General features: G+C 42.5%; 1 protein-coding gene across 2 annotated transcripts in view; it reads left to right on the top strand.

Annotated features, from left to right (window-relative positions):
• Window positions 1-18,255, top strand: part of LOC121285788 (E3 ubiquitin-protein ligase DTX1-like) — a 262,190-nt gene extending 243,935 nt beyond the window's left edge. Inside the window, exons 8-9 of one of the 2 annotated variants that reach the window (XM_041202600.1) lie at window positions 1,751-1,840; window positions 12,193-18,255. In XM_041202600.1, coding sequence (XP_041058534.1) covers window positions 1,751-1,840; window positions 12,193-12,417 — 315 coding nt within the window. In that variant the 3' untranslated portion in view covers window positions 12,418-18,255. Of the gene's footprint in view, window positions 1-1,750; window positions 1,841-12,192 lie in introns of those variants that run through there. The other variant, XM_041202601.1, reaches the window with a different exon arrangement.
• Window positions 18,256-22,360: the final 4,105 nt, after the last annotated feature.

Below are 22,360 nucleotides of genomic sequence, written 5' to 3' on the forward strand. Positions count from 1 at the left end.
TCCTGATTGTTGTTCCTTGGGATGATGATGCACTCCGGCCCCCTGCAGTGTCCACCAGTCGCTGAAGGCCTCAAGTGTGCCAATGGACACCGTGTGCTCTCTCTCCAGGAACACCCGGGCATGAACATAGCCACAGAAGAGAGACAGACAGTCGGGCTGGATGACCCCCTCAACTGCCCGTTGCCTGGACCTGTTGATGGCCACCTTGGCCAGACCAGCCTCTCTTTATATTCTTTTGAGTATTCATGAAATAAAATAGACTAATTAATCAAATAAGTCAATTAAACAAATAATAGCACCTCAAATAGGCACTGTAGCAAAAGTCAAAACTTTGAAGAAAATCTGCATAATTAAAATGTTTTGGGGGCTAATGAAGTGCTTCAGTCCCCACGGTGCCCACCTGGGTCTCTCCTGCGTGCTCCAAGTACTTAATTGAACAATGCCCTTCGGGTGTGTGTCTTAAATTATAATTAATATGCCATTAACACTGAGGTCTGTTTTGAAGGATTTAGGGGAAATTTTCAGAGGATGAAGATAGGCTGAAGATATCAGAAAGTAAAAGGCTAAGAAGATAAATTTGGATAGTAAGGAGGCAGAAGGGGAAAGGTCAGGAATATGGGTGTTGGGCCTCATGGTCAGGATGTGTTTGGAGAGGGTAAGGGAGGGAGGAAGGATGGAATTAAGGGTTGACAGAGCAGGTAGTTTGGATGAGGGGAGAAACAAAGAGCTGGATTTTATGTGCCCTTGCCGGGTGTGTTTTCAGTGGTCGGGGGGGGTGAAGGGATCATAAAATAGGGAGGGTGCCAACCCCATTGCCTTCCCACCCACCCGAAGCTCGCCCCATAATATTGGGGGGGGGTGTGAGCACGTGCTGAAGTCGGCAGTCTGCCCACCATATTTAAATAAATAATCAAGGGTCAGTTGAGCTTATTAACAAGCTAATTGACCCTGATAATACACTGCATACACCACAATATGGTTGACATGAGCAGTTGGGTGGGAGTGGGCAGGCCATAGTTTTTAAAAAAAAATTAAAAGGTGGGAAGGAAGGGGGGCCTTACCTTCGGGCGGTGCCCTTTGCACAATGGTGGGGGGCCCCTCAGATAGTACCCCCCCCCACCCACCCACCTGCTCTAGAAAACAAACTACCCTCACCCCCTGCCTCCTCCCTAAACTGCCCAAACACTCCCTGCCTGCACTTACCTGGCTCCGGGATGCATGGGTTGTCTTCTTGGGCCCCCTTGCAATCCCAGAAGCCACAGTTAATGCACTCTTGATGCTGCCAAGACTGGCCGGCAGCTCTCGAGGGTAGGACTTCCTCCTGAGTGAGAGGCGTATGTCTCCCTCGCTGCCAGTTTAGCCCACCTGTAGTGTGTTATGGCTGTGGATGGGCTGGTGTCCTGCGAGTGGGCTGCAAGCTAACTTTGCTTCAGGGGTGTGGGCAGGGCCAGCTGCCCACCGCCCCCTCCCCCACTCCCGCCCAAAGTATCAGATTAAGGGGGCAATAAATGGTACAGTACTACCTACGGATGGCTTAAATTTTGGGAGCACCTTTCTCAAATTTAGAATGTTGCAATCGAGGTAATTCTGGAGGTCCAGTGTGCTTTGAAAATAATGGGTAGCAGACACCTAAATTTCGGTATGCAGTGCCAGTGGGAAATGAGCCCCACTGGAATATGTAAACTTATCTCAAACGTTCCATTATTTGTGTGAAAATATGTCTCTTCTCAATTTTTTTAATCACATGAAGGGCGTTGAACACCCCAATCAAGGAAAAAAGTTCACTGCCAGAGGCTTTCCACGACACTGCTACCTGCCTGATACAGAAAAAGGCCGAAAGGTAAGGTTTACATTTATAAATGTCTGTTTAAACCAAAAAAACCCATAACCATCTGGGTTAATTGAATTTGAAATCTGCTATATAAGCTCGTACTTTGTACATCATAAAGATTATTGAATTACACTCTTGTCTAGCTGTAGATTTCAAAAGCATTCTGAAGGCAAATTCTAAATTCCTTTGAACCCTTGAGTCGAGAAACTTAAAACCTCTCTTTGAGATGGGTATTGTTTTTTTTCAAAAGTACTTTAGGTCACTGAACACTAGGTATGGCAGACAGTGGCTACATCAATTAAAGACAATAATATGGACAAGGTCAGGCCTTCTCATCATTTAAAGCCTGTAGAAAGGGTCCCTGATCAGATAACACTGTCTTAGTTGAGGATAACAAACATAAATGGTTCAAATTTTGCTGGAGCAGCCATGTCACCGCTTGCCCCATGTTTTTCCCAGCATCCTTCAGCCCATAAAACTTTTGCCCTGGAAGTGAAAGCTGATGACAGCACATCCAAGGCCTCTGGAGCCTTGATGAATGACAGAACTGGGGTTTATCCCCTTAACTAGTGAGATTTAAGGCTTAAAAAGAAACAGGAATAATGGAGAAAGCGTCAAGTTTCAGACTTTAACCATTTGGCTTAGGATCCTGATTGATAAATGGATCCTAACTTCAAAAAAGCTCCCTTTCAACCCTTCACCTTCCTTATTAAGATCCTTGTCACAAATTGTGGGCCGGAGAGGTTGATTGGCATTGCGTTTACAAATATCATGTGGTTAAAAGGGTATTTAATTGTCAAACATAATTCTCTGCAGTGGATTTAAAAACCAATTAATATGCAAATCCAGTAACTTCCTAAAAATAATAGGGAGGCAAAGGTGAGATACCATTTGTGAGAGGAAAATGGTGGACTGGTGTAAATCAGCCAGCAGCTTGTGACATTTTGCGATTCAATGGTTTCTGCTGTCCCCCTTCAGTCCCTGTCTAATAAATGTTGCTACCGGCTGCTCTGCTCGCTACCGCTGTTGACCAGTTACTGCTTCTTGTTGCAATATGAAGTTTTTTTTTAGGTATTACAGGCAGTGGCCCTGGCTAACTATAAGCACCATTTTGTGTTGTCATTGCATGGTATCATGAGCAGGCCATCAGTGCCATGTTGAGGAACACTATTAATGTGTCACTTCACCTTCTGGTTTCCCATCACCTCACTCTTGCTCCACACGTGGAATGTGTTCCAGTGACACAGCAATTGGTGTTATTTTTTTGTTATTGATTCTAAGACAGAAAGGCCAGCATTCATTGCCCATCCCTAGTTGCCCTTAGGAAGATGTTGGTGAGCTGCTTTCTTGAAGCACTGCAATCCATTTGGGTGTAGGTACACACTGTGCTGTTAGGAAAGAAGTAGCAGAATTTTACGCAGCGGCAGTGAAGGAATGGCGATATAGTTCCAAGGATGGTGTGTGACTTGGAGAGGAATTTGCAAGTGGTGGGGTTTCTGTGCATCTGTGGCCCTTGTCCTTCTAGGTGGTAAAGGTCGTGAGTTTGAAAGGTGCTGTTGTTGAGAATACCAGGAGCTTTTCCTCAGGAGGGGTTAACCTGAATGGCTCTCAGACCTTCTAGTGGTTATCTACAGAGCATCACTCTGTAGGAAAAGATTGGTTACCATTCACCTGGCTGGCGATGAAGTGCACCATAAGAAATGTGTTTTCAGTATGCCTGACTAGGGAAGTTGTTTCTGCTATTTATTGCCTCAGATTAAGACTAAACAATCATCAATGACCTTGCAGTCAAATAAACATTTTGTTGTAATTTATGATTGTTTCAGAAAGGGTAATCAATACTGTATGTAATTATGATTTGAATTTGTACTTGTTAACATCGTTTGTGTATCATATGTACAGGAGCTGTATCTGAGCTATGGAGGATAGGAAATGTTATAATCAATCACAACTCTGATATCTAGTAGAATTGTAAGAGAATGTAACGAAAATAATAGGCAATCAGTGGATATAACCTATTTGGGTCTGAATTTCACCTTTGGCGAGCGCGGGCAATCGGCGGGCCTGGGACCAGTTGGGAAACGGGCCCCCGCCCACGACCGTGATTTCACGCTGGCTGGTCAGTTAAGGTCTGCCCAGCGTGAAACACGACTTCCCAATAGTCGGGAAGGGCTGGGTAGGGCCGGGGCCCTGTCGGCCGCTGGGTCCAATGGCGACCTGGCGGACAGTTTTAAAATGGCACAGGAAGCTTCTTGAAGGCTGCCAGGGAAGAATCATATGTTCTGCATTCTGGAGACCGAGGCAATGGCCTCAACTGAGGCTGGAGATGCCAGGTGGGAGGGCAGGTCGGATGTGCACTCAAGCCCCTGGTTTTCGGAAGAGTGCCTCGTGGTCCTCCTGGAGGAGGTCGCTGCCAGGAGCGACACCCTTGTTCCCAGAGATGGAAGGAGGAGGCCACCGCACCTGACAAAAAGAGCTTGGGAGGAGGTGGCAGCCAAGGTCAGCAGCTACGATGTTGTGCGGCGCACATGGGTGTAGGACTGCAAAAGGTTCAACGAACTGCTGCGCTTGGGAAGGATGAGTACCCAGATTGGCATGGATCAGTGTGGTGAAGTGCTAACGGCTGGCTGTCCCCCCGTGGAGCTCAGGGGTGATAGAGTCTGAGTGCCAATTGCCAAAGACGCTAGAGCTGGCCAGGGTGGTGAGCTCTGGCTGCTTGGACTGAGTGCCTTGCGGCTCGAGGACCATGACTCTGATGTGCCCTGGAAGGTGTTCCTCAGGTAGAGTTGGCCAGGCTGTAGTGGCGCTGCAGGTAGAGAGCGGTCTAAACTCCTTTCAGGAGAAGATGAGCCATAAACAAATTAAGAGGTCACGGACAGGCGGAGGCCCCCCAAACTTCCTAATCCTGACGAGATTTGAGCAGGATGCCTTGGAGTTGGAGAGGCGCCACGCACCTCGGTCAGCCGGTCATGGAGAGGCTGGGGTATCATATGAAGGTAAGAGCGCAGTGCACAAAGGTGAGAGTTTCGGATTGTGCAAACATTCTTGTGCAGTCTCTGCGTTGACAGGAGCCTCAAAACTGGAGACCCCATTGTTCATTGAAAGACGATGGCACCATGATGCAGGTCTCCATTGTCTCACCAGGATGCCTGGCATGCACAGTGACAGTGTGATGACTTTAACTAATGACAGGTCATTGTTCTCCCTTAGATTCGCCAGCAGCCACTCAATTGCAGGATCCTGAAGAGCCACCCCTGACTCCAGAGGACTGCCAGGCTTCACATGCACCCACTTTCTGAACCAGGCACCAGCGCAGGTACCAGCACCTCGATGGGCATTAGAACGTCGGTGCACAGCGGTGAGGGCACTTCACTCTCATTTGAGGTGCAGGCGGAGGCAGAGGGTGCCCAGGGCGCCGGCAGTCAGAGGACTGCTGGAGATCAGGACGATGGCAGATGATGGTCCTCTGGAGTTGTCCATTTGGTGGCAGATGCTGGATGTCCAGTGGGATGTGCGGAAGGATCTGGCGGAGATCCATGAGGGTATGCATTCCATGGTCTCTGTTGTGGAGGAGTCCATGGGGAGCATGACCACTGCAATGACCCTCATGGCTGAGTGCACTGCATCCTCCATTGAGAGAGTGGCAACTCTCATGGAGAGGCAGCTCCAGGGACAGACTCGTGTTCCTGGGGTTGCGCAGAGACCTTCAAGCCCTCGCACAGGCACTGACCTCAGATGGTCAGTACCATTGTGGGAGATGAATCCTAGCTTGGTGCCTGTCCATCAGTGGCGAGCAGGGAGGTCCAGAGCGACCTTATGTTGGCGTACGAGCTGCTTATCGTCTCTGCAGGCTCCTCTCAGGGCACTCTGGATGGTGGCAGCAGCTCCTCCGCCCCCCTGTCAATGACTGTGGCATCTGAGGAGGCTGCGATGACTGGGGAGATGCCAGCAATGGCACTGGCCACTCCCTCCCAGGCAGAGCCAGCACAGGCTCCACTGGCCAGGAGACGACTGCCAAGGTCACCAAGGCCAACAGGACAGCAGAGTCAGCTGCTGTCTCCAATGCTGCTGCTAGCGAGGGTGGGGCGGAGGTGGGGACCAAGACGTAGCACTCGTAAACGTAAGTTTAAGGCATCGTGAGCACAAGAGGGAGTGGTCGTGGATGATCTTCTGTTCTGTAATGCTTTGTTTATGTTTACTGGTGTGGAAATGAACACCAGAGATGGTAATGTTACTTTGTTTTGATTGTGCAAATTACATAAATTTTGTTTTTATCGTAATGGCCTGAGTATGCTTCACCTGTTTATTTTCTTGGTGCAGGGTATGCCAGTATGTAATGTGGGACGTGAATGGCTCCAAACTTTAATGCACAAGCACTGAGTGGACTTTGGGTTCAAATGAAAGGGTCATTTCAGACATCCGGGATGGAGGCAGCAGCCCTGGCATGAGGTGGAAGCAGACCTTTGGCAGCCTAGCTGAAGGAGTGTTGAACAAAGGCGTCCCTGCCTTCCTGAAGGATACAGAGGTCTACCTCCATGCCCCCAGTGTTCTCCTCACCGTGCTCCTATTCTGACTCACTACTGGATTCATCCTCTGTGGCCTATGGAGATGCGTCAAGATCCTCTTCCTCCAGCGGGTTCCCTCTTGCCAGTGCCAGATTGTGGAGAGCGCAACCATAATTAGTGACATCCGCTCTGGGGGGTATTGTAGCGCTCCCCCAAATGGTCCAGGCATTGGAAGTGCATCTTCAGAAGACCTATGGTCCTCTCTGTCACCACCTTGTGGAGGCATGACTCCTATTATAACGCTGCTCTGCCTCTGTTCTTGAGTGGCGGAGAGGCGTCATAAGCCACCTTTTCAACAGGTAGCCCTTGTCACCCAGCAGCCATTCATCCAGCTGGGCTGGAGCACTGAAGAGCCTCGGCACCTGGGACAGTCTCGGGATATAAGCATATTGGGAGCTGCCAGGGTATCGTGCACAGACTCTCAAAATCTGTGTCCTGTGGTCACAAACTACCTGGACGTTCATCGAGTGGAATCCCTTCCTGCTAATGAAGGCACCCAGCTGACTGCTAGCGCCTTGATGGGCACATGTGTGCAGTCAATGGCAACCTGGATGCAGGGGAACCCAGCAATCGCTGCAAAGCCTCTGGCTCGCTCAGCCTGGCTGGCCTCATCTGACTGGAAATGAGTAATTGTCATTACCTGCCTGAACAGAGCTTCTGTCACCAGCTTGACACAACTGTGGACAGCTGATTGGGAGACTCCACAAAGATCCCCCACTGATCCCTGGAAAGAGCGGAGGCAGAGAAGTTGAGGACCTCTGTGACCTTCAGAGGCACTGGCATGGGGTGTCCACCCACACAGTTGGAGGTGATCTCAGGCCAAATCATATGACAAATGGAGGTCACAGTCTCCCTGGAGAGGAGGACCTTCCTTCGGCATTGCACCTCGGACATATTGAGGTAGCTCCATCGCTGCCTGTAAACCCTGGCAGCAGGATAATGATGTCTCCTGTGGCCCCTTCCGCCTTGGACTACCTGCTGGCCCTGGCCCCCTTGTGCCTACGCCTCTCCTCCCACAGGTCACTCCCATGGAAGCTGCACAGGGACACCTGGCCTCCTCTCCCTCTGCCCCTCTCTTCCTCCTCCTCTGAGGAGGTGCCTACAGCGAAGAGCACAATCACCATTACCAAGGTAACAGAAGGGTGTCTGATACCTGGAAGGGTCCACATGGTCAAAATACTCTGGGGGCTTTGGAGACACCAATGAGTTCTGAAATGAAGCCTAGAAATGCTAAGAATGAAGCTCAGTACTGACATGAAGCTGTCAAGTTCAAATAAGCAACCAACAGCAAACTATGTCCTATACTCCTTCCTACTCACAATGGCCATGCTGCTGACCCTTTTTTATCCCACCCTTGGATGAGGTTTTGTAAAACATGGGCTGCCCGCATGCCCATTTTGCCAATGCGACGAGCATGAAATCGCACTGGTAATGTTTTATGTTTTTAATGGCCTTAAGTAGCCTTTTAACTGATGGCGGACACGGCTCTGACACCTGCCCGTGCCCGCTGACCTGAAGGTTGCGCACGTGCAGGATGATGTCGGGATGGTAGCCCGACATCTTCTCGCACTATTTTATGCCCGATCGGGTTGGCACGCGCCCACCCGTGAGACATAAAATTCTGCCTTTGGATTATTTCACGATTTTTCATATGTGAAGTGTTTGAAGCGGATGAACGCTGAATGAATTGCTGTTCATTAATGATAGAGAAGAATACACATTTAGCAACATTAATAAATTTATTAATAAAATTAAGCCGTGTTTCCAAATGTAAGTGTTATAAACAATGTATAATTTTAAGTTTAAATTATTTATATTTGTGTGTTAGAAAAGGTGAAAATGGTTTCAGTTTCATTTATGTTTTGTTTAGGAACCTTGGTGCCTGGGAGTCTGAATAGACTTGTGACTAAAAGGTTTCTTGTCTTTTGGGTTTGTTTGTAAATATACATTTCTAATGATGTCTTACAATCCATGAAGTTAAAGAAAGGGGTGAAAGTTCAGTGATTCTGGAAAAAAAACACGAAGTAGAAAAACTTTACTGTTGCCTCGTGACAGTGATCCAGTGGCACAGACACAAGAATGTAACAGAAGTTGAGTGAGGGAATGTTCCATGTATGTCAGAGAGAGAAGACAGGGATTTTAAGCTCTCTGAGAAGGAAAACTACAAGGCTATTGTGACAGTAGTTAACAGAGTAATCAGTTATAAGACTCAGTAAAGTGATCAGTTTGACAGAAGTGTCACTGGAAGACTGAGTTCAGTTGTTTCCTCTGCAGTTGAAGGAACAGTGAGTTTAGAGTATTTGGGTGTCTCGGGGAGATATACAAGTTGGGTAAGAAGCAGCAAGTGAATGCTTAGGAATTCACCAAAGAAAACCGTTTGCAACTGTGCCAAGCGAGAAGCCTTTGTGTCAAGCTAGTGGTAACTCTTCACTGATTTATGTGTCGGTAAAGTTATTGCTGGGGTAAAGGAATAGTGGGAATTTGAATCATCATCATCCATTTATGTTGAGACCTTTCCAACCATATTGTCTGGTGTAATATAGTTCACTTTTCTTGTTTTAGTAAATATTATTTGTATTAAAACTTCATCAGCAGACTCCTGTCGATTTGTTCAGTAACTTACCTCTATTGGGCAGAATTTTTCATACTGCAGTAGGGCACACGCCTGACCAGAATGGGAGTGAAATAATCCATGATGATATCGGGCGAGTGTCCCATCATCGAGCACTCTTAGGATCTTTCGGTCAGTGGGTGCATGCAAGAGGTGCAGTGCGCCTGCCGACAATTAAGAGGCCTATTAAGGCCCTTAAGCAATTAATTAATTTGTATTTTTTGCTTTGGGCGGGTGAATAGGCCAGGTGGGCCTTTGCATTTTTTACGAAACCTCATCCATGGGCAGGATGGGGTTTCCAATGATTATTAAAAAACAATAAAAAAATTTTCACATCATTTTTTACATGTCCCTCTTCATGTGGCTGAGTCATATGTAGGGATATGTTTATATCATTTGTAAGCTGTTTATTTTTGTATTTAAAATGATTCAGCTCCCTGAGGCAGCTCTGTACCCTCAGGGAACTTTCAATGCCTGCTCCCCTGCACATGTGCAGACTTCAGCGCTGAAGCTCCTCCCGTCCCCACCCCAGCAGTGCTGAGGCTCTTAGCCCGCGTTTCATGCTGGCTGCCCGTTAATTGGCCAGCCAACGTGAAAACATGGTCAGAGCCCGATTGTGGGCAGTGGTCCATCTCGCTTTCGTTCCTGGGTCTGCCCGCCGTGCCCGCCCAACAAGGGGAAGACCCTGCCCATTGTTTCTTAAAAAAAAGAATTAGGACCTGTCAAGCCAGGTTTCACTCTGGGATCTGAATGGTCCAGTGTTAACATCAACTGGGATTGTAACAGTAAGCGCGATGATAAAGGATCTAAGGCCTGGCAGATGAATGTGAGAGATGTGTGTACTGGACAGGAGATGTGAAATGTACAGAATGGGGCTGTTCATCAGCAAATATAATGAAGGAATATCACTGCATGTGATTATTAACCATTTACTGAACTATCCAGTCAATGCAGAACTGATCAGTATGATTCTGGACTTTGTGTCATAAGTTATAAAGGGGGCTCTAAAATGAAATTTATTTTTGCTGAGGAGAAGATTGAAAAGAACATAATGTAGGATTTAGTTTTTACTCCTCTCCCAAAGGTGCTAACTTGTGAGATGCAGTTTCACAGGGTGTCTCGACCTGTCAGTACTCACCTTAAAAATTATTCAGTCCACTTGGAGCCAGCCAGTGAATGTCAGTGAGTTATTCAGTCAAGAGCCATTCACAGCCAGTTCACGGTGTCCACATTTACGTGTTTTCCATATCGCTTGCCCATTGGTGAGAAGGAACCCTGGACGATCATTTCTCTTCTCCCAAAGCCTAGGGCAGAAAGATCAATTGCAATAATATCACTTGTGGTCAAGCTGAGATCAGAAATCAAATTTTTAACTAATAGTTTAGAATCATAGAATGGTTGCAGCCTGGCTTTCTGCAAGAGCGACTCATCTAGTCCACCTCCTCCACCTTTTGCCTGTAGCGCTGCAAATGTTTTCTCTTCAGATTATTATCTCATCTTCTTTTTGAAGGCCTTGCTTGAATCTACCTCCATTACACTCGCACCTGGTGCATTCCAGTTCCCAACCACTCACTGCATAAAAAAGTTTTCCCTCATGTTGTCATTGCTTCTTTGGTAGTATGTATAGTTTAGGGCTAGACCAAGCATCAGTCCAAAGTTTAGAAATGCCGAGTGATAGAAGTGCTGTTGATATAGCAGGTTGCTTGATTTAACTTGATAACGAAACAAGTGGTGACAATTATCAAACCTCAGCTAGGTTACTACAATGCTGGATGTGTGCAATGAACTCCTAGCAAACATAATTAATGCTTTTTTTTACAAATATTTTACGAAAAGTTGGATAGGTATCTGCTTAACAATATGATTGGAGGTTACAAGGGTAAATCCAAGCATGGATGGTTAAATTCTTAAAGGAACAGAGTGATTACTCTGCTATGAGGAACATAAAAAAATGAATACATCTGGTCAGGTTTGAATAACACAACTGGATTGCTACAGTGACATTTTGCTGATTAACCTCTAGGGGGAGGGTGTTTTCCACAGCTCCCCTGGTTTTGGAAGTTCAATGTGTGCTTAATCAAGTAACTTGCTCCAATCCCATAATAAGCCAAGCAAAGGTTGATTCTCCTCTTCCCGCACCATCACCCTGGCATTGGCCTAACAGTTCTGCTTTCAAGCAATTATAATAATAATTATAATAATATGATGAGCAAGACCAAAGTAATAATGAATTATACATGGCTGGCGCAATGAACACTTGGCACTTTCCAGCATGGAGGATGAATATAAAATGATCATTGATTGAACTCTGCCTACTAAAGCCCTCCACCAATTAAACTCTTCCCACTCCTTCCAGTCATATGGAGATGTCACATTAAACAGAGGTTCTTGGGTAAATTATGTAACACTTAATTGCCAATATAAAAACATATATAATTTGATCGGCACTACATGTTTGTAATAAATGACATCAATTTCCATACAGTGGTATCGTATTGCACATCTATTAGACTCTACTCTGCAGAAATGCAAGATTAGCTGCTGTGATTTTATTGTAAATGTCACTGAAGGTTACTGGATCAATCGGACTGTATGTAGCAACAATTACAGAATTTAGAATCCAATCAACTTGGAGCCTCTATGGAAACTCGGCAGAGGTTTATCCTAATCTTTCCAGCTGGACTGAAATGGACATCCAGGAGGATGGGGAAGGGTGGATGCTTTAAAAGTCCTTTCTTCTGATCTTCAGCCTGACCTGAGGACAACTCAGATGCGCTCTGGTCAGCGGATGTTCAGGAGCAGGTCATATCATGTTTCTTTAGGCACCCATAACCTGGGTACCCAGTTAACAAAGTGGCACGAAAAATGAGATGGAAGGCTAAGAGAAAAAGAAACTCCCATTGCATCATTTGTATGGTTCCAATGAGCAAGTAGAAACGACAATCAAAAACTTATTACAAGAAAGCCTTGAAAATCTCAGAGCAACGTAAAAGGGGTGGAGACCTAAAGAACCAAAGAAACCAGTCCACGGCCCTTTTCTCTGACCTCTGCACCTGAGAAAATGGCTGTTCTCCAGCAGCAGGAGTCAGAAACATGGTGCTGTTTGCATTTAGCTTGCTCAACCAATTGACCTTTATCCATTCCATATATTTGCTTATGCTCTAATCTTTAATTCCACTTTCCAGATTCTGAAGCTCTTGATTGTGGCATGGGATCGCAGGTTGATATTCACCATTGGAACGTCCAACACCACTGGAGAAACGGATACTGTAGTGTGGAATGAAATCCATCACAAAACGGAGTTTGGATCAAATTTAACCGGACATGGCTACCCAGATCCTAACTATTTGGAAAATGTCCTGGCAGAATTATCTGCCCAGGGAGTTGTGGAGGACTGCATAAAGGACTGAGAAGAGGACATGAAGAACTAGTCAATAAGATTTTTGAACACTGAAGATCATACCCTGAATGTAAAGTACATGACTAGGGTTTAAATATGCTTTGCTTTACTGCCTTGACCACTACTTTGTTAACTCCAGTTCAGGCTAGTTAAAACCAAACTGTGTTGGCCTGATTCAGTTTATTGGTGGCAAATTACAGTGATATACTGTGCAAGTCTGCATCTGTTATTCCTTATGGAAGAATCTCCACAATATTAATAATTAGGGGCAGGCAAAACAAGAGAGGGCTGTCGAGTTGACAGTTGATTGCACTGGTCATTCCTTTAAATAAGAACAGAAATGTTTTCCATTTGGTTGAATCATACGCAGTGCACCTCCTGCTATAATGCAGCTAAATGTGCACATTGAGGCAAAAAAAAAGCGTGTTTAGTTGTAGGAATGCTGGCATCAGTCGACATGTCGCTTTCTAGAGACCATAAGCCGTACGTAAAACATGCAGCATTTTCATAACTAACTTGTGTACATCTCTCAGGGATGTCAGTCCTTTTATTGAGTGTGTCGCTGTAAATAGTGTACAGTTGACAGAAGGAGGAGGAAAGTAGCTTTGCATGTGAAAACTGTATGGCTTAAAAAGTGCCCATTTTATCTTACTTTATCAAATGGACAGCAACACCATGGAGCATTTGAAAACAGTTTTGACAAAGGTAGTTTAAATTTAAAGACACTGCTTATAAAGCGTTGTTCAGAAATAACTAAGGGCTTGTTCTGTGTTAAAGATCCGTCTCGTTACTCCATTAGTCCAGCTAAATATTAGTGTCCTGGTAGCCCATGATGCATGTCAGTAACAATGAATACATATGTCCTCAGTCGAGGTTGTTTATTTAAAGTTAACTTTTGTAACTATAGATGTTGCTATACTTCATAGCCAAGTATGTCACAGTCTTAACTGCATCATTTATGTCTACTGTGTTTGAGACTATTATGTTTATGAATTTGGCAGTGAATGTATCTGAAGCCAAGACATTTCCTTTTCATTAATGTGAATGTTTCTGTTTTTAATTTTAAACAATGACTCAAAGCTCTACATGCAACTCAATGCACTTATTTAGCTGTCAGATTATGTGAAAGGATTACTTCAGGGGGGTAGTCCTGGGATGTTGCTTTTAAGAGGATTTCAAAGACACAACAGCTATACAATCCAGCCCAGAGGCAGAAATTGGATAACATTCCTGCCAAATAAAGCCAGTGGATCAAAAAGTGGATGTCTACTGACATCTGGGCTGAGCTCTTTTGTCAGAGGGAGGCTGTGTGGTGTGGAATGCTGCAAAGCTATGAACAGTTTACAAAATGGTGATAGCTATAGAAGTGTTCAATATTATCCTGACACTGCTGTCAAATCCATTGTGTTCACAGTCATTACTGGCAAACGTAATGTACAACAAACGCTGTTTCTGCAAGTTACATTCTCGTTGCTGGCTTATTTGATATTCAACTTATGAAACTTATTGCCAAAAAATTTGTAGGGAAAATAAATGATAAAGGAGAAGATTATTGGCATTTCCTTTAGGGTAGGGAACACAGTATGTCAAAGATGAACAAAATGTATTCAATAGCCAAAGTGTTTTGAAGGATGCTCGGTAAAATGGCAATCTCTCCTGTTTTTTAAGACAACTTTAAAAAAGGAAATTCAAATTGCTTTTTTGTTAGAAATGTGCAAGCAAAACCGGGAAACATTGGATGCATAAAGTGAAAAGAGATGTCAAAGGCTTTCTAGAAAGCAGGCTAACCTTGAAACTAAATGATGGGAGATTTTTAAAATAAAAATAGTTGCTCAATTCCTTTTACCTGTGGCTAAAAGTGGAACTGCTCTGTCTGCCTCTGTTTCTCATAGCACTTGTTTGTCTGCTAGGGAACGATGTCCTGATGAACCTGTTCTATTCTGATGACACTTGCAGTTATAATCCTAGTCTCAACCCAGAACTGCCATAGAAATGCACTGGAAGACCAGCAAATGCACTGCATTTGATCCTGCAGAACATGTCTTAAACCAGAAAAACTGTTAGCCACCGCACCTATGCTAAATTTACCAGTAACATTGATCTGGCAGCATTAGAGTGAGCAGCAGATGGTGCCAATGGAGCTACTAGCAATATAGCATATTATAGATTCTGAAACAAACTCATTTTTATATAGAAATGAACACATTAACAAAGCATGTGTAAATAGTGTATTGATGTCAGTGTATTTTAAGAAGTGTAAGGGCAATAGGGGCTGAATTTTATGGCCCTGTCACGGCGGAGGTGGGGTTGGAAAATGCGACGAGCCGTTCGAAAGTCCATTGACTTCAGCGGGACCAGAAAATCCCGCCGGTGGCAGGGGCTGTAAAATTCCACCCATTATATAGACCTAGGCAGGTTCAATTTAAAAAGTATTAAATTGAGCATGTATAATCAAGTCAGTGCCAATGGTATTGGAAAGCATAAGGTATTTTGGTTAACTCTCATTTGGAAGGTTGAATATAATCACAGTTATTTTAGGAACTTAATTCTGAAGATGTTAATGTAGAAAATGTGACAAATGATTTATTTTATAATTGTATTTGCATAACAAGTTGAACGTGAATCAATCATCCTGAGGCCTGTTACTAAGCTAGCAATATCCCTTGTGCTCAGCTGACAAATGGGCCATGGCTTTAAATTCCACTTTCTACTTCTGTGAGGAACAGATGAGGATTGTGCTAAGTAGGGAAGATATTCCTTAAAGGGTCAGATTAATGACAGTGAATAAGCATAAACAGTATAAGTTACCTATGTTTTAATATATTTAGACTCGCTAAAGTTATCACATTTTAAATGTATTTGCCAAGAAATGTACTAATTTTCATTCATGTTGACACGAATTTACACAGTTGTGAAGAGGGGTCCTATAATAGGGAACACTTTGCAGGTCTAAATAACAAAATGTCATGCGTTTCGTAAGAAAAAAAATATTCCTAAGGACCCATTATATGCAGAGGATCCATTAACATACTGAAATATTAGCAGGACTCTACAGGCTTTGATACTTGGGTTGAATTGTACATTGACAGGGATGAGAACAAATCCTTTTTGTATATTAAATAAATGAGCAACTTTGTATTGATACAGAGAAAAACAAAAATGTTGGAAACCATCAACAAGGTCGGGCACCTTCAGTGGAGAGAGATGAAGGGACCAATGAAGGTCATTGGTCTGAACAGTTAACTTTGTTTTTCTCTGCACAGATACTGCCTGACCTGCTGAGGATTTCCAACTTCTTCTGTTTTCCTCGCAGATTCCCAGTATCCACAATCGCAATGTTTTGCTTTTGATTTTGAGTAGCTAAACTTCTAGCTCTACACAATGTTGTCCTTGGCCAATTAGTATATTTTACCAGGAAAGCACCTTGTACTGATCATTGATACAAAACACTAATTAAGAAATTGAGGAAAGACTTAATTCATCACTCTTGAGAGCAAATGGTTCTTATTTTTACCTTCCCCAATTAGTGTAGTGTCATCAACATTCCACTGATCCATGGATTGAGGCTTTTGCCTAGAAACTATGCACCCACAATTTGCCAGGGATAACATTGCACTGAAAACAAACAGAAGAGTCAGATAGCAGAAAACAATTTTACAGGCGCTCGTTTTTTTTTTTAAACGTCATTAACTTGCTCGTGTTAATGAGTTTTATTTTCCACCTGCCCTATCAACCTAGTCAGAGTGGTATTGACTTAGCCCAATGACACCTTGAAATTTTACAGTGTAGATTCCTTAGTTCTCTACCATCGACAGAATTCTGTGTAAGATCACTGGCAAGATGAGCAACATGCCTGATATTTATCCAAATAACAAATGTCAAGCTTAAGTTAAATAACCTTGAGTTAAATGATCATTGAGCACTGTAATTACTTGAGAAAAAAAAATCATAAATAGAATCAAGATGATTGTTAACAACCACAGTGATATTTTCAATCTAACTCATCCGGTAGAAAATGCATGGAATAGGGTAAGCATTGGTTTTGCACCCACATTGACTTCGATGGATAGTAATGTGAGACAGGGTGTGAAACCGGTGTTGCACCCAATCCTGTCAGTTTCTGAATGTATGGGTTGGTTTAAAATTGCCCCCATATACAGCCATGGAGAATAATGGTGATGGACAAGCAATGGTTAAGTTAGCATTCTTGATAATTAAGTTAAGTTTTAATCTCAAATATTTCATTTTTGGAAAAGTGTTGTGTCCTAAAAGTGCAAATTATGTTGAAGGGAAAGTGGACAAACAAAATGTTAAAACAAAGGAAGTTAGAAGGAAAGGAACAGAAAATTGCCATTAAAATGTAGCTATTCACTTCAGTCTTTATGTTTGTCACATTAAAGTGAAAGACAAAGTACAACAAACACAAACTTAAGAGCTTTTGGAGCACACGTTGCTGAAAGTTCCAGATTGTTAGATGGGGCCTACATTCTGGAGAAGGTCTGAGATCTTCGACCTCCTTTACAACTCCCATTCTTCTGTTTTCTTGCTGGGAAACAAGAAAACAAACAGGACTCTTGACAGCCTGACATGATGCCATTGTAGCTAAGCACTGATGTTGTCACATCTCTCGCCAGCGTACATTTGCCCTATTCTGTATAGATATTGAAAATGGCATTGGGAGCTCCAGGCAATTCCTATAACAAGGCAAGTGCTTCTTTCAAATCAGTTTGGTACAAGCTCCTTAAGAGGGGGGGGATCTTCACTTTATAAATCTAGGCAGGACTTTCTGCTTTAAGACCAACTATGGTCACAGGTTGTGTGACATGGCTGCTTTTAAATCAACAGTAGAAAAATATTCACTAGAAAGTAAAAGTTGGATATCATCATGTGAAGTGGAAATGAATTGCACAAAATAAAGACCTCAATTCAACTTAAACTTACAAAGTCATTCATCGTGAATTCAAAGAATCATAACTTCTATGATTCAGCTGGCCAGAGAGATCTGGTTGGAGCCATGTGCCAAGCTCAAATGTTCTTACTTTTGCTTTAATAAATGAGAACTGTTAGCCATTATGTGAACAACCATGTTTAAATATCACACTTGTAGCTGAGGCCATTGTGATATTACATCATATATTTCAAAGAGTCATACTGTTATACAGCACAGAAGCAGGCCCTTTGGCCCATCGTGTCTGTGCCGACCTTGAGGTATGAATTATGTGATGTAATATCTCCTAGGTCCTAAATGAGATACCAAATATGAATTGCCTTTACAAAAGACCAAGTTATTTAAAGTGGGATAAAGTAACCAGTAAACAAACGATATAATTTTTAATTGTACTAAAGTGAAAGTGTTCGTTGAAGAGTAATGGGTGCCCTGAGCATAGTGCTGTGAGGTACATTAATAATTTCACTGGATTTGAATATCTAGCACCTAGTTTAACTTTAAACTCAGCCATTTTGGACTTTGTGGAAACAAACCCTATCAGATCCATGTACGACTACAGATTATGTAAAATGCTTCACATTTGAAAAGAATGAGACATGTAAATATTTGTGTCCTGTTCTAGTTTTAAGGAGAGATTGCCTTGGGGGAAATGTGATGTGTTGTGTTATATTTCATGCAATCTGGTTCTCTGCACAATATTGATGTAGATTTTGATACTGCAAAATGCGATATGGATCACAAATTCTTTCTTCCATGACTATGTCTTGTGTTGTTATTTACTCTCCAATTCATCTTGAATTTATGTAATGAACTCATGCAATATGTATAAACTATTGGATAATATTGGATTTGCTTGTAACTGTTAGTAATAAATAATGAATAAACTTTATTTGGAGGATACGTTTTTACTGATGCCGGATTTTTCTCTTCTAAGACTTTTCTACCACAATCTCTGCTGAAGAAATTCTCGCTCTAGAAATGATCTCGCTGGATCCCCAGGGATAACTAGATGATGAATTGGTCCTCTTCAGAAGAGCGTTTGAGTGATTGAGGTCATTTTCCAAAGCCAAATGGCAGAATAATGATAGCTGCAGAGTAATTCACAATACCAGAATCATGTTATTACACTGCATTGACCTAACCTAGATGTATGAAATTTCAATGGATCTTGCTTAGAGATGACTAGTGGTATTTTCCTCAAAATGATGGAATGTGACTTAAGCAACTTCTGCAATCAAATTTAAATTGATTTCAAAGTGCAGGTACTTTGCAGTATTGGGTCTTGATGATGTAGCTTGTGTCTTTGTGGAAAGTTGAGAGGTAACAAAATTAGAATAAATTAAAATACTGTAACCCATCGCAGTACATCCTCTGCTAGTGGCAAACATTCCAAATTAGCGAGAGCTGAGCTGCTTGCTACAATATGTATATGGGTACACTTTCATATTTTGATTTGCAGGTATCTCATCTGCTGATGACTTTGAGTCGAGTGAGACTATTGCCGGGATTGATAGCAACAAGTAGCCAAATTGTCTCTCTCTAATGGAGTGCAATGCCTATGGTCTTTTGGGACTAATGCTAGATGGTGATGATAAATTTCCAAAATCCAACCTAAAAGAACAAACTACCTTTACTTCAGTATGGCAAGTATCCCACCCTACATTCCATAGATCTATACTTTGATAAACTAAGTGTAACATTGCTGGGTTCCCAATGCTAACTGTTGCATTGTAAATTGATAATTTCAAATCTTTCTGATAAAAGAAAGGCCAGCAGTATAATTTCTAGCCTATTTCTTTGTCTGTTGAATCATATTCTAAAGCTGCAGAAGCTCCGCATTCAAGCAAAATAAAGTACAGCATCGTAATCTCACCTCTTGTTAAAGAGCGGCCTGATTTGCACTAATTGCTGCATCGTTCCTTCCTGCTGCTGGAGAAGAAGCTGGTCAGTTGTATAAAGAACACAACAGGCCTGTGGTGCTCATTAGAAATGGTAATTAAAAGCATAATTTGCCTTGGGATTCACTGGGCTCCTCACACCTAGGGAAACAGGTGTTAATAATGAGGCCATTAAAGAGACATCAGCTAATTTAAAAAATCATATAAACATCTTCAAAACAGGTACATTGGAGCATTGAAGAAGCTCAGTGATACAATTCTGAAGAGCTGGAGGTTGATTTGAATTAATAATTACCTTTAGGATATCACAATGTGAGTTTTTTATTAAATAGCTAGGAGTTCCTAAGGTGTGGGATAGCAAATATCTATTAGAGAACTAAATTGGAAAGAAATAAACCTACTGTTCATAAATTGGCCAAGAATGAGAGTTTCACCCACATGATGTCATCCTCAGCAACTCCAAATGTATGACGCATTATACAAGTGTATGAAAAGGATTAAATGAGATAGTTTTTAATGCATTTATAGCATTTTCTGACACATCTAGATCTACTCCACATTATGATATGTTTGAGAAATAATTTTATTATGTGCTCTGTTGAAGGGTTATAATATGTTAGGTGATTAGCATAATGTGCATGCTGAGAGGAAGAAGCAAAGTATGCATGAAGAATAAAATTGTGGTGAAGGCAGCAGCAGTTATCAGTTTATGTATGCAAGTATTCCATTGTGATTTGAAGGAGGATTGTAAAGCAGGAAGGAATGGATTGCTAGCGCTCGGGTTCACAGAATCAGAGAGTTGTTATAGTGCAGAAGGATGCCAATCAGCTCATCATGTCTGCATGGGCTCTCTGAGCAATTTAACTTAGTGCCAATCTCCTGCCTTTTCCCTGTAACCCTGCATATTGCTTCTATTTAAATAGTCTTCCAATGCCCTCTTGAATGCCTCAATTCAACCTGCCTCCACCACACTTCCAGGCAGTGCATTCCAAATCCTAACTAATCACTGTGTGAAGAAGTTTTTTCTCATCTCGCATTTGCTTCTTTTGCAAAAAACTTTGAAACTGTGTCCTCTGGTTCTCTATCCATTTACAAGCAGGAACAGCTTCTCCCTGTCTACTCTGTCCAGACCCCTCATAATTTTGAAAACTTCTATCAAGTCTTCTCTTAGCCTTCTCCTCTCCAAGGAAAACAACTTCTCCAATCTTTCCTAATAACTGAAGTGTCTAATCTCTGGAACCTTTCTCATAAACATCTTCTGCACTCTCTCCAATGCATTCACATCCTTCGTATAGTGTGGCACCCAGAACTGTACACAATACTCCAGCTGAGGTCTAATCAGTGTGTTATATAAGTTCAACAAAACCTCCCTGCTCTTATACTCTATACCCCTATTAATGAAGCCTAGAATACTATTAAAGTCTGGTGTTGTAGGGCCATGGAATGAGGAAGAGAGATGTTCTGGTGAAGACCTTGAGTTTCTTCCTGCACTGCAGCAAGGTCCAGGAAGCAATTTGTATGACATTGACTTGATCTGCATTGTCCTGTCTCATTTCTCTGGACATCCACTGCCTATCCAAAGGAAAGAGGCCCACCTTCCTTGTGCTCCTTCCTGGTTTGCAATTCTTTGACAAAGATGTCCATGGGAATATCTAACAATCAGAGTGCTCTGGCCATCATTATCCTGCCTCCTGCTGTTCACGCAACACCATTTGAAAGGTATCGCAATCCTCAAGAGCTGCAGACTGGCTTTAAGCAGTGGCAGACCTGATGATTTTCCACCCCTCACAAATGGTGAGTTGCTTAAAAGCAGTGGGATTAGTGCTCACCTCTTGTATGCAATGTTCACCCACCAAAATCAGTTGGTCCCCTAGCCAATATCATTGGGCGTATTGGGTGCTCCGCTCATCAGCCGCCAACTCTGAACCGTAGACCAAAATTTCTCCATTGTTTATTGACACGATTTAACTATCACCTAAATGATAAGCAGAGATTCCAAAGTAATCACTTGGGATAACAGACTTATTTGTTTTCCCCGCTGTAGGGATATACTGCCCAAAACTAGGATACATGTACTGCCAACCCTTTTAGAACTACTTATTAAGAATACCTCGCGTTAGCACAAGTATCTTATGTTGGAAACCACTATCTTTGTGTTAGGCAAATTCTCTCTGATATTAGCTTCTGTCTATTTCTATTTGTACAATATTTTTTATAAAACCAGGTACAGCTTTCTGTAGTTAGGGCTGAAGCACATCATTGGGATAAAGTAGGAGGTTTGATCTGGATCAATATACTTGGGAATACTTGATGCTGTTACTCAAAAATAGAAAATCGGGCATTACCCAGCCCCTATAATCTCTCACCTTGATAAGCGGGAAAAAAACCTGCTATGCGTTTAAGGAAACCACAGAAATCACAAAATGGACTATTTTCAGAGACGCTATAAACTGATCAGAGCTCACATAAAAAAGGTACGATGAAATATAAGTTTACTGGAGCAATTACTGATATTCTCTGGTATTTCAGGCTTTAGGAAATGATATCGTTAAATGATGAACAAGTGTTGGCTAAAGCTGTTGTATTGTAGACTGGAAGTCACTTGCTCTGTGGTGCCTCAGACAATTCTAAAGATTTTGGCACAGTGTAACACATACAACAGTACACTGGGATTTTTCTATCGACAGGTCGGATTAACTTTATAAATCCACCACAGTTACAAAGCATTAACAGAAAGTGAGAATTGGATATTGTGGTGCGCAAGGCACCGCCATTATTAATCACATCCAAATTACAGCATATTACTCTTCACTCCCTCACTCCTAAATGGTCACAGATGAATGCTAGCTCTGCCACTCAGAGATTTGAACTTCAGTGCAAAGTAGATCTTTAGATTTCAATGATTTCAAATTGGTGCAAAATACATCACTGCTGTTGTACCAAGGATAACGGAAAAAAAATCTAATATTTTATAATCTGGAGTTTGTAATTCTGGCAACTATGAGAAATTAATGTAAATAGTTTCTGAGCTGGAGTCAATAACTCTTTAACTGTGCTACTTCTATACCAGTAAACATCAATTGTTCTTCTAGTTAATATTTAGATGA

The sequence above is a fragment of the Carcharodon carcharias genome, chromosome 13, assembly GCF_017639515.1.
Source record: "Carcharodon carcharias isolate sCarCar2 chromosome 13, sCarCar2.pri, whole genome shotgun sequence".
In the NCBI taxonomy this organism is placed as follows: domain Eukaryota; kingdom Metazoa; phylum Chordata; class Chondrichthyes; order Lamniformes; family Lamnidae; genus Carcharodon; species Carcharodon carcharias.